The 13,527-nt window shown below is 39.4% G+C and overlaps 1 protein-coding gene across 3 annotated transcripts in view; it reads left to right on the forward strand.

Moving 5' to 3' along the window:
• The window catches only part of LOC143660985 (uncharacterized), a 38,383-nt gene extending 27,839 nt beyond the window's left edge, over positions 1-10,544 (forward strand). For all 3 annotated transcript variants that reach the window (XM_077134513.1, XM_077134512.1, XM_077134514.1), the window contains 2 exons: positions 9,278-9,373; positions 9,863-10,544. In XM_077134513.1, the coding sequence (XP_076990628.1) occupies positions 9,278-9,373; positions 9,863-9,913 (147 nt within the window). In that variant the 3' untranslated portion in view covers positions 9,914-10,544. The remainder of the gene's footprint in view (positions 1-9,277; positions 9,374-9,862) is intronic.
• The last annotated feature ends 2,983 nt before the right edge of the window (positions 10,545-13,527 follow it).

Here is a 13,527-nt window from a genome sequence, read left to right on the forward strand (position 1 = left end):
CTAACCCCCAAATTATGCATTTTTTTATAAGATTCATATGTTTGCAGTAGTTTATGCAAGAACTTATTTATATTTATTGTGTTAAACAGTGGGACACGTGAGTCTACACATGAGTCCCTTTCAATCATGTTAACCTTCAATATGGTAACGTCATGGTCAGGTTCATGTGTCAACTTGGCCGTACCTGTTTGTCTGGTTGGGCAAGTGCTGGCCTATGTGTTGCAATGAGGACATTTCATAGAATTAAATCATGATCATGTCAGGTGCATCCACAGCTGATTCCATTTGTAATCAGCAAAAGGGAGTGTCTTCTGCAATGAGTGATGTTTAATCTAATCACCAGAAGCCTTTTAAGGAGGATTCAGAAGAGACAGGCTCTCTTCCTGCTTTGGCTGGTGAGCCTCTCCTGTGGAGTTCGTCCAGATCCTCCATCAGAATCATCAACTTCACAACCTGCCCTGCGGATTTTGGATTCTGCGTTCCCACAGTCACTTGAGAAATTTTTATAAATTTTATATTTGCGAGTGTTGCCTGTTGATTCTGTTTCTCTAGAGAACCCTAACTAATACAGGTAACATTACTTATAGACCCACTAGTGAACCGCCTTCACTTCTATCTATTCCCTTAAAATTAAGTTCAACCTCATTACCAAACTTCACTCATGAGACAAGAATTTAAGTGCAATTGTTTACATGGGCTATGATCCCAGGAAACACTGGTAGGAGTGTGGAGAAGTGAGATAGGGATGAGAAGGCAGCCAATAAAAGAGGCATGAGCATGCAAGTTACCACTGTGGGTGACTGGAGCTGAGTCCTGTAAGGGAATGCTGGGTGTCAAAAAAATACATCCTGAAGGCAAGATTGCTAAGGTACCTATACTCCAACCCCTGTCATCACTGAATGAGGGCTGTTTATAGAATATGTTAATTATTCTGTTCTTCTGGTCTGGTGGACCCATTTGATCATGTTTTGGCTGTAGAAGAAAGTCAACACGCAAAGAGATGTAGGCACTGGTAAGTTGAAGTTGGATGATGTGCACGTTACTGGTATGGCCAAGGGGGTACAATTGGGACCACAACATTATCTGCTACATCATTCTATCCCCAACACTTAGGACTATGCTTGATGGGTAACATGCAATCAATGCATGTTAACTGTCTGGTTGAGTGAACACCATAGGTGCTTTCAGTAAGAAACAAACAAACATATTTTACACTCAGCTTTTACGTTCTCCCCTCCTCCATTGCAATTTCCTTTAATTTTCCTGGTCTTTTAGTAGAGCCTAATGTACTTGGGCAGCCTTGTCTGGGAGGTGCATGGACACTGAAGGAGCAGGATCTGTGGAAGGGACATGTTCAGGAGCCCCAGACCAAAAGTAACGTGGGAGGGAGAAGGCAAGGGTAGAGTGGGAAGGACACATGCAGAAGGCACAGCTCAGGAAAACAAGAAGGATGTTTGAAAAGCGTCCGCTCTTCCAGTATTGACTAGAAGAAGCTGACTTCTACAGGTACTTGAGTTACATCTCTTTTCCCTCTCTGATTTAAAAAATCACCTAAATATCAAACATTAATTCCAGTTTATACTTGTGCCTATTTCAGATTCTATACTGTTTGAATGATCTTTCATTTTATTCTTTTGTCATTTCAGAAATGTAGCTAAAGAACGGTTAAAGCCAGTTTTTTAATTATCTCTCAGTTTTTTTTAATTTATTTTATTTTATTTCTTTAAATACACTCAAAAAAAAACACAAAGCAAATGCAAACATTCCTATTTTGATCATTCCATTCTACATATATAATCAGAAATTCACAATATCATCACATAGTTGCATAGTCATCATCATAATAATTTCTTGGAACATTTGCATCTATTCAGAAAAAGAAAACAGAAAAAAAATTTATACATACCATACCCCTTACCCCTCCCTTTCATTGATCACTAGCATTTCAAACTAAATTTATTTTGACATTTTTCCTCCTATTATTTATTTTTATTCCATATGTTCTTCTTGTCTGTTGACAAGATAGATAAAAGGAGCATCAGACACAAGGTTTTCACAATCACACAGTCACATTGTGAATGCTATATCATTATTCAATCATCATGAAGAAACATGGCTACTTGAACACAGCTCTACATTTTCAGGCAGTTCCCTCCTGCCTCTCAATTACATCTTGAATAACAAGGTAATATCTACTTAATGGGTAAGAATAACCTCCAGGATAACCTCTTGACTCTGTTTAGAATCTCTCAGCCATTGACACTTTGTCTGATTTCACTCTTCCTCCTTTTGGTCGAGAAGGTTTTCTCAATCCCTTGATGCTGAATCTCAGCTCATTCTAGGGTTTTTCTCAATCCTTTGATGCTGAATCTCAGCTCATTCTAGGATTTCTGTCCCACGTTGCCAGGAAGGTCCACACCCCTGGGAGTCATGTCCCACATAGACAGGGGGAGGGTGTGAGTTTGCTTGTTGTGTTGGCTGGAGAGAGAGGCCACATCTGAGCAATGAAAGGTGACTCTTAGGCCTAATTTTAAGTAGGCTTGACCTATCCTTTGTGGGGTTAAGTTTCATATGAACAAACCCCAAGACTGGGGGCTCGCCTATACCTTTGGTTGTCCACACTGCTTGTGAGAATATCAAGAATTCAACTTGGGGAGGTTGAATTTCTCCCTGTTCTCACCATTCCCTGAAGGGGACTTTGCAAATACTTTTCCAGTCATTGATCAAATCACTCTGGGATTCATTGGGGCATCAGTCTGAACAAACCAACAAAATCTCATGTCCTACCAAGGTTCTAAGTACTTATGGTGTTCAGTCAAGCTTTCTACATAAGTTATATTAGGAAATGCACTAGTCAAAATATAAATTTTGTACCAAATAAACATTTTTTGCTTTAGTCTCACACATAAGTTGAGATTTTAAAATATTAATTACCATCTATTTTCAGCACCCTGCAGTAATGACATTCCTTTGTTCTTCCTCATGCAAAAACATTTACAAATTTGTACATTTAGTCATTATCATTATACACTCTAGGCATTCCTAGATTACACCATCTCAATCTTTATTGTCTATCTTTCTTTCTGATTTCATTTATGTCCCCAGCCTTCCTCCCTCTATCATTCTCACGTTCAGCTTCATTCAGTGTTTTAACATAATTGGATTACAGTTAGGTAGTACTGTGCTGTCCATTTCTGAGTTTTTATATTCAGTCCTGTTGCACAATCTGTATCCCTTCAGCTCCAATTACCCAGTATCTTACCCTATTTCTATCTCCTGAGGGTCTCTGTTACCAACGAAATATTCCAAGTTTATTTACTAATGTCAGTTCATATCAGTGAGACCATATAGTATTTGTCCTTTTGTTTTTGGCTAATCTCACTCAGCATAATGTCCTCAAGGTCCATCCATGTTGTTACATACTTCATAACTTTATTCTTCTTAAGCTGCATAATATTCTATTGTATATACATATACCATAGTTTGTTTAGCCACTCATCTGTTGATGGATATTTTGGCTGTTTCCATCCCTTTGCAATTGTAAATAATGCTGCTATAAACATTAGTGTGCAAATGTCCATTTATGTCCTTGTCTTTATGTCCTTTGAGTAGATACCTAGCAATGGTATTGCCGGGTCATATGACAATTCTATATTCAGCTTTTTGAGGAACCGCCAAACTGCTTTCCACAGCGGTTGCACCATTGGACATTTCTACCAACAGTGGATAAGTGTGCCTCTTTCTCTACATCCTCTCCAGCACTTGTCATTTTCTGTTTTATTGATAATGGCCATTCTGGTGGGTGGGAGATGATAGCTCATTGTGGTTTTGATTTGCATTTCTCTAATGGCCAGGGAAGTTGAGCATCTCTTCATGTGCCTTTTGGCCATTTGTATTTTCTCTTCTGAGAAGTGTCTGTTCAAGTCTTTTTCCCATTTTGTAATTGGGTTGGCTGTCCTTTGTTGTTGAGTTGAACAATCTCTTTATAAATTCTGGATACTAGACCTTTATCTGATATGTCGTTTCCAAATATTGTCTCCCATTGTGTAGACTGTCTTTTTACTTTCTTGATGAAGTTCTTTGATGCGCAAGAGTGTTTAATTTTGAGGAGTTCCCATTTCTTTCTTTCTTTCTTCAGTGCTCTTGCTTTGGGTGTAAGGTCTATAAAACCACCTCCAAGTATAAGATTTATAAGATATTTCCCTATATTTTCTTCTAACAGTTTTATGGTCTTAGACCTAATGTTTAGGTCTTTGATCCATTTTGAGTTAACTTTTGTGTAGGGTGTGAGATATGGGTCCTCTTTCATTCTTTCACATATGGATATCCAGGTCTCTAGGCACCATTTACTGAAGAGACTGTTCTGTCCCAAGTGAGTTGGCTTGACTGCCTTATCAAAGATCTATTGTCCATAGAATAGAGGGTGTATATCTGAACACTCTATTTGATTCCATTGGTCAATATATCTATTTTTATGCCAGTACCATGCTGTTTTGACCACTGTAGCTTCACAAAATGCCTTAAAATCAGGTAGCGTGAAACCTCCAACTTCTTTTTTTTCCCTCAGGATACTTTTATCGGGGCACTCTGCCCTTCCAGATAAATTTGGTTATTGGATTTTCTATTTCTGAAAAGTAAGTTGTTGGGATTTTGATTGGTATTGCATTGAATCTGTAAATCAGTTTAGGTATAATTGACATCTTAACTATATTTAGTCTTCCAGTCAATGAACACGGTATGCCCTTCCATCTATTTAGGTCTTCTGTGATTTCTTTTAACAATTTCTTGTAGTTTTCTTTGTACAGGTCTTTTGTCTCTTTAGTTAAATTTATTCCTAAATATTTTACTCTTTTGGTTGCAATTGTAAATGGAATTTGTTTCTTAATTCCCCCTTCAGATTGTTCCTTACTAGTGTATAGAAACACTACAGATTTTTGAGTGTTGATCTTGTAACCTGCCACTTTGCTGTACTCATTTATTAGCTCTAGTAGTTTTGCTGTGGATTTTTTTTGGTTTTCGACATATAGTATCATATCATCTGCAAATAGTGAGGGTTTTACTTCTTCCTTTCCAATTTTGATGCCTTGTATTTCTTTTTCTTGTCTAATTGCTCTGGCTAGAACTTCCAACACAATGTCGAATAACAGTGGTGATAATGGACATTCTTGTCTTGTTCCTGATCTTAGGGGGTGCATATACTTTTTAATTCACTGTTTAAATCACTCTGGGATTTATCGGGGCATGACTCTGGACAAAGCTACATAATCTCATGCCCTACTCAAGGTTCCATGTACTTGTGGCATTCAATTAAACTGTCCATATAAGTTATACTAGAAAATGCTTCTTTTGCATTAGTCTCACACGTAAGTTAAAGTTTTACAATATGAATGACCATCTATTTTCAACACCCTGCAATGTTGGCATTCCTTTTTTCTTCCTCATGCAAAAATATTTTTTAATTTGTACATTTAGTCACTATCATTGTACACTCTAGGCTTTCCGAGATTATACCATCTCAGTCTTTATCGTTTAGCTGTCCTTCTGGTTTCATGTGTGACCCCAGCCTTCCTCCATCTATCATTCTCACATTCAGCTTCATTCAGTGTTCTAACATTATTGTATTACAGTTAAGTACTGTTGTGCTATCCATTTCTGAATTTTTACAATCAGTCCTGTTGCACAATCTGTATCCCTTCAGCTCCTATTACGCAACATCTACCCTTTTTCTATCTCCTGATGGTCTCTGTTCTTATATGAAATTGTCCAACTTCATTCATTAATGTTAATTCGTATCAGTGAGACCATACAGTATTTGAAAACTTTAATCTTAAAGGATTCTTTCTTTTTAATCAATTTGTAATTGCCTAAGTTTGCCTTCAGTAAGTGACCCTGAGCTTACTCTAAACGGAGGTGCATGGGTGTGCAGGTAGATATCATGTGCAGACGGGAGCGGTAAGAACTTGGTGCCACTGAGCACCCAGGCCAGGGAAGGTGTGGCAAGGTGGTGAGGCTGCCCTTGTAGGCAGGGCTTGGTATGGTTCACGTGCCAGATTGTATTTTTATATATGGCCACAACAATATCTCCCATCACACGTGCTTATCTATAGTGAACTGATATCTTCAATTCAGAGGTGAAATCTGTTCCTTCCCTTGAATCCGGACAAATCCACTTATAACCAATATACTGTGGTGGAACTAACACCGCATGAATTCAGAAACTATCAGAAAAGATGGTATAGTTTCACCTTGTTAGCTGGAACATCTATGCTCAAAACTCTGAAATGCCATGTAAGAAATCTTTCTACCCTAACGCCACCAAGCACAGAGGGTATGTGTAGGTGCTCTGGTCAGCAATCTGGATGTTCTCCTGTTAGACCAGGCATCAGATATGTGAGCAAAAGAGACTTTGGATGATTCTACTCACCATCTTTTGAGACGTCTCAGTTAAGACTCTAGACATCAAGGAGCAGAGACAAATCATCCCTCCTGTGCCCTTTCCAAGTTTCTGACCCATAGAATCCATGAGTTAAAAAAAATGGTGTTTTTATGCACTTAACTTCATTTTTATTTTATTTATTTGTTTACTTTGCATGGGCAGGCACGAGGAATCGAACGCAGGTCTCTGGCATGGTAGGTGAGAACTCTGCCTTCTGAGCCACCATAGCCTGCCCAATGCCCCTAACTTTAGAGTAGTTTTTTACATCGCTGTAATAACAGGAACACTTTGTGTAGGAGTTTAAGCTTTATCCTGGAGCAATGGGGTGGGGCGGGGGGTGGTCACTGAAGTGGATTTCGGCTATGGGGTATCTTAGGCAGACATGGGATTTAGAAAGCATATTTTGCCAGTAATGTGGTACCATGCCTCCATACTGCACAATTTGGGGAGGAAGCATTAATATAAAATAAAATATAAAGGAATTGTAACAAATAATGTATCCATGGCTGAAAGAGTTCAAACAGAATCTGAGAGGCTACTCTGGAGGCTATTCTCACACAAGCTTCAGCTAGATATTGCTATTTATCATGGTTTGCCAAACCCCAACCAAAACCATTCCTGCCAACCCTAAAGAACACCTGGGGCTTTATCTGAAATTCTACAAAGATTCCATGCACTATAATTACTTTCCAGAAACCTACAACCTCCAGAAGTGTTCCTAAGCCATATAAGTCCTAAAACCCAGAGAGGCAGGCCTCTCCAGAACATCAACTAGTCCCATCCGACTATTCCATACTATTGACAGCCCTTTCCAACAAGAAATTGTTAGAATTTCCAACAACAAAATTTAGAATGGACATAACCCAAATACCCGTAAAGATTGGAGAAAGATCAAATGAGAAGATGGAGTTATGACAGAGAAGATGGGATTTAACAAATGAGTATGTCTACCGAATCATTATATTGATATTTCTTTTACTCTCCAGTGCCCTGGAGGAGGTAGAAGGAAAACCCTAAAATCATGGAACTGGAACCCATACCAAATTCTGAAATCTATTCCATAACTAATAATTGCATTATGCTTTGCAGTCTATTTGCTTTTTAGTATATATGTTATTTGTCATACACGCAAAAAAATACGATGCGATGATAGTCCCTGGAGTTGTGTGAAGTGACAGCTCTGGCTGCTGCAGATGAGCTGTCAGTGGTCCAAAAGAGAAGAAAGTGAAGTATTCATGAGGCCAGTGTAATAATCCGAGCGGGAGACGAGATGGGCCTGAGCTAGGGTGGGAGCAGTGCAGATGGAGAGGAGATGGGTTTCAGAACTGTTTCGGAGGTAGACTCTGTAGAACCATGAGACAGATCCTAGGGGTGAGGGAGAAGTCTGGAATGACTCCCTGGCTCCAGGAGGATGGTGGTGTGACTCCCCACATCAGGGCCGTCAGAAGAAAGAGCCCGTTGAAGGGAGAGATGATGGATTAGGATTTGGATGTGTGGAATTTGAGGTGCCTGAGGACATCCATGACAGAGGGCTGGGCTGTAAGTAATATTTTTGCTGTCTACAGTATATATTTAGCAATTAGAGCTGTGGGAGTGAGTGGTATGGCAGTTGGAGAAAAATAAAGAGTGAGAAGAAAAAAGGGTCTAGGACAAATGCTCGGAAGGATGATGTTTAAGGAACAGGCCAAGAAAGATGACCCTGTAAGGAATTTTCTGGAAAAGGTGGTAAAAGAATCAGAAGCATCTGGTGTCAAAATAACAAAGAGAGGAGAGAATTTTAATTTTAAAAAAAGGTTAATAATATCACATATCTCGAAGAGCAAGGAGAATGAGGACTGAAAAGTGGCCATTGAAGCTGGTAATTATAAGGTCATTGGTGCCTTTACAGAGAGCAATTTCTGTGGAGTGGGGAAAATAATGAACAACAGGGCAATGGACAAAGATTTACTGCAGAGTGAAAAAGAAACATGAGGTTCCCTACCCAGGCAGAGAAAGAGAAAAGAGCATTGAAATCTAAAATGGCAGGAAGAGGAGGGAGCAGGGGTGGGGGAGTGGGATGACTGCAGGCCTTTGTCTGTTATACTGCAGGCCTTTGTCTGTTAGAGAGGCAGGAGAGTACAGTGGTTAGGGTACCAGCTTTTAAGTCAAGCTGCCTGGGTTTGTATTCAAGCTTCACCACCACTTATTAGCTGTGTAAACTTGGGCAAGTAATTTAACTTCTGTATGGGTTGGGGTTCTCTAAAGAAACAGAACTGACAGAAGCTTTATCTATTTTGGGAATTGGCTCATACACTAGAGGGGATTGGTGAGTCCAGATTTTGGGCAAGCCACAAACTGGAAGCTCAATGAAGGCGAGGTTGAATTCTGTAAGAGAAGCTGGCTGGCCAAAGTAGAGATAGAAATTCTTCTTTCTGACTGCTGAAATCCTCAGTTCTCACCTTCAGGCCTCTAGCTGTTTGACTGAGGAGACTCCTCTCCTTCCTGAAGGCAGCCTTCCTTGTTGATTGTAGTTGGAATTAGCCATAGATGCAATCAACTAATGACTTAAATCCATCTATGAAATACACTCACAACAATCAGGCCACTGCTCATTAGGACAAATACGTAGACACCATTACCTAGCCAAGTTGACACATGAAATTAACCATCACAAATTCTTTGTCCTCAGTTTCCTCATCTGTAAAGTGTAATTGCAACCACTTCTAGGTTTTTGTGAGGGCTTAGAATAGTGCGTAGTAAGCACCCAATAGATGTAAGCTGTTGATATTATCACTACTAGTATCATGATCATTGCTACATTTGTAATTTCTGGCTTTTTCTCTTCACTGTCTCTTACTCTAGGGCAGCGATTCTCACAGTGTGGCTCAGCAACACGTGGGAGTCCCCAAAACTCTTTCAAGGGGTCTGGAGCTTCAAGATTTTCATAATATTACTAAGGTATGATTTGCCTTTTTCACTCCAATTCTCTCACTAGCATATAATTCAGCTTTCTAGAGGCAATTGGATTTTTGCCCTTTCTTCTTTTTTGATATAGGCATTTAGGGCAATAAATTTCCCTCTTTGCACTCCCTTTGCTGCATCCCATAAGTTTTGATATGTTGTGTTTTCGTTTTCATTTGCCTCAAGATATTTACTGATTTCTCTTGTAATTTCCAATTGTAATTGGATGGCAAAAGATTGATGCAGATAAGTCCCCTTGGGGGAATGGCGAGAAAGGGGGAACATTCACCTTCCCCATGTGGAGAATTCCTGATATTCTCACAAGCAGTGGGGACAACCAAGGCAATAGGCCAAGCCCTCAATCTTGGGGTTTGCTCATATGAAACTTATCCGCATAAAGGATAGGCTAAGCCTACTTAAAATTAGTCCTAAGAGTCACCCCCAGAGAACCTCTTTTGTTGCTCAGATGTGGCCTCTCTCTCTCAGGCAACACAACAAGCAAAGTCACTGCCCTCCCCCTGTCTACGTGGGACATGACTCCCAGGGGTGTGGACCTTCCTGGCAACGTGGGACAGAAATCCTAGAATGAGCTGGGACTCAGCACCAAGAGATTGAGAAAACCTTCTTGACCAAAACAGGGAAGAAAGAAAGAAGACAAAATAAAGAGTCAATGGCTGAGAGATTCCAGACAGAGTCGAGAGGTTATCCTGGAGGTTATTCTTACGCATTACATAGATATCACCTTTTTAGTTAAGGTATAATGGAGAGGCTGGTGGGAAGTGCCTGAAACTGTAGAGTGTGTTCCAGCAGCCATGTTTCTTGAAGGCAGGTGTATAATGATAGAGCTTTCACAATGTGACTATGTGATTGTGAAACCCTTGTGTCTGATGCTCCTTTTATCTACCTCATCTATGGATGAGTATAACATATGGATTATAAATAAATAATAGGGAGAACAAATGTTAAAATAAATTTAGTAGGTTGAAATGCTGGTGATCAATGAAAGGGAGTGATAAGGGGTATAGAAAAAAAATAGGGGAAACAAAGACTGAAATATATTGGGTAGATGGAAATACTAGCAATCAATGAGAAGGAGGGGTAATGGGTATGATATGTATGAGTTTTTTCTGTTTTCTTTTTATTTCTTTTTCTGAATTGATGCAAATGTTCTAAGGAATGATCATAGTGATGAATATACAACTATGTGATGATATTGTGAGTTATTGATTATATACCAAGAATGGAATGATCACATGGTAAGAATATTCGTGTTTCTATGCTATGTTTAAAACAATTTTTTTAATTAAAAAAAAAAAAGAAACTGTCAAACTGTTTTCCAGAGTGGTTGTGCCATTTTATATTTCTACCAGCAATAAATGAGAGTGCCAGTTGTTCTAAAAAAAAAGATTGATACAGAAATAAATATGAAAATCCAGCTGTCTCCTATTAAGCCAGACATAAAAGAGATTTAAAAAAAAAAAAAACTGTAAAAGAAGTCCACTCCTTTCGCTTCTTTTCATTGTGCTTTGGAAAACACAGTTATTTTTCCTAAAAATATGTTATTTATGTTAACATGCAATGGGTTTATTATTGTTATTTTAAATAACAATATTTAAAATTTTATCACTTTTAATTTCTAATACAGTAAACAGTCAAAAGATTATCCACTTAAACAAAAGTTCTTTGAGGTTGTCAATATTTTTTAAGAGTGTAAAGGGCAACTGAGACCAAAAAAATTGAGAATTTTAGCTCTGGGGACTAAATCAGAATCTGAACAGGAAGTGTGCCAACTGGTTTGTACTCCTTTCTCAGGCCATACAAGACCACTTGCAGATGAGGTACATTCACAGCTCTGAATCTTTGCTTGTGCTGTTCCCTCAGTTAGAATGTCTATTTACCCTTCTTTGCCTGTTGAAACTCTGCACATGCTTTGAGATATCTATGACCCAGAAACTGCCCAGAATCAAGTGTGCTTATGCTCCTTCCCGTGAACTCTTTCTTATAGTTCAACAACCACATGCAAAGCTCCAGCTGAGCTCTAATCTGGGCAAAAGTGGGCAGGCCTTGTCGCCTCCACAGCAGCGGGTGACCCCATGAGAACTCTTCCTCCCCGCTGAGGGTGCTGCTGTCCATATTCCCAAGGTGGAAACCCTTGAGTTGAACAACTACACTGTTCCTTCAGTTCTCATTTTGTAATTGTAGCTATGCTATGATCTAAGCAGAATAGAGAGACTGAACCTTTCCCCATTAGTTTGGTCAACTTTGTCACTAGGTTCCCCAAGCAACATTTCTTGTGCCATGAGTTGCACAAAGCTGCCACTTTAGTTTTTGCCTGCAAACCCTCTTTCTTTCAGAGTCAGGCATAGTATGGGCTTGAGCGAGGAATGCAGTATTTTGCTCCCTAGCCCTTCATCTCTTTTCTATTCCTCATGTGCTCAAGCACTAAAAATATCTTCTGCACTGAATCTTACTTTAAACTTGTCTAGGATCTCCTGTTGTCATCATCATCATTATTCTAATTCTCATATACGTTCTGATCCCTGCAATAATTCTCCAAGGAACATGTTATCCCAATGTATTAGTTACTTATTGCTGTGTAACAAATTTTCCCCCAAATTTAGTGGCTTTAAGCAACATTTACTTTCTCACAGTTTCTGTGGGTTGGGAATCTGGGCTGGCTTAGGTGGATCGTCTGCTTCAGAGTCTCTCATAGGCTGCAAACAAGGTGTAGCATTTGGGGATGTTGTCATCTCCAGCCTCGAATGGGGAAGGATCTGATTCCAACTAAATTCACTCACATGGGTGTTGGCAGGATTCCTGTGGAGGCCACGCTCAGTTCCTTGCTACGTGGTCCTCTCTAACATGGCAATTTGCTTCATCAATGTGTGTTGACAGGAAGGCGATGGAGAAAATCCAGTGAGATAGAAGCCACAGTCACTTGTATCTTTTTTAATTATTTATTTTTTATTTCTGATACATAATGACATGCAAAAACAAACATTTTTATCATATGATCATTCTGTTCTTGTTATATAATAAATAGCTCACACTATCATCACATAGTTGTATATTCATCATCATGATCATTTCTTAGAACATCTGCATCAATTCAGAAAAAGCAATAAAAAGGAAACAGAAAAAAAAATCCATACATACCATACCCCTTACCCCTCCCCTTCACTGATCACCAGCATTTCAATCTTCTAAATTTATTTTAACATTTGTTCTCCCTATTATTTATTTATTTTTAATCCATATGTTTTACTCATCTGTCCATATCATAGATCAAAGGAGCATCATACACAAGGTTTTCACAATCACACAGCCACATTGCAAAACCTATATCATTATACAATCATCTTTAAGAAACATGGCTACTGGAACACAGCTCTACAGTTTCAGGGAGTTCCCTCCAGTATACCTTAACTAAAGAGGTGATATCTATATAATGCATAAGAATAACCTCCAGGATAACCTCTCAACTCTGTTTGAAATCTCTCAGCCATTGACACTTTATTTTGTCTCATTTCACTCTTCCCCCTTTTGGTTGAGAAGATTTTCTCAATCCCTTGATGCTGAGTCTCAGCTCATTCTAGGATCTCTGTCCCACATTGCCAGGAAGGTCCACACCCCTGGGAGTCATGTCCCACATAGACAGGGGGAGGGTGGTGAGTTTGCTTGTTGTATTGGCTGTAGAGAGAGGCCACATCTGAGCAACAGAAGAGGTTCTCTTGGGGGTGACTCTTAGGTCTCATTTTAAGTAGGCTTGACCTATCCGTTGTGGGGTTAAATTTCATATAAACAAACCCCAAGATTGGAGGCTTGGCCTATTGCTTTGGCTGTCCCCACTGCCTGAGTCACTTGTATCCTTTCACAATAACGTCATCCCATCACTTTTGCGGTATTCTCTTTGTTGGGAAGAAGTCACTAGGCCCAGCCCACATTCTAGGCAAGAGCTTTACATAAGGACAGAATGGCAGGAGTATTGAGGACCATATTTGAGAGATGCTTGCCACACTCATTTTCCTAGATGGTGAAACTGAAGCTCAGTGAGGTTTGGTAATTCAACCAAGGTCATTCAGCTAGTAAATGGCAGAACTGAACTTAAATTGAAATTTTTCTGACCTCAAAGCCTACCCCTAGCACTTATT

The sequence above is a fragment of the Tamandua tetradactyla genome, chromosome 17 (assembly GCF_023851605.1).
Source record: "Tamandua tetradactyla isolate mTamTet1 chromosome 17, mTamTet1.pri, whole genome shotgun sequence".
In the NCBI taxonomy this organism is placed as follows: domain Eukaryota; kingdom Metazoa; phylum Chordata; class Mammalia; order Pilosa; family Myrmecophagidae; genus Tamandua; species Tamandua tetradactyla.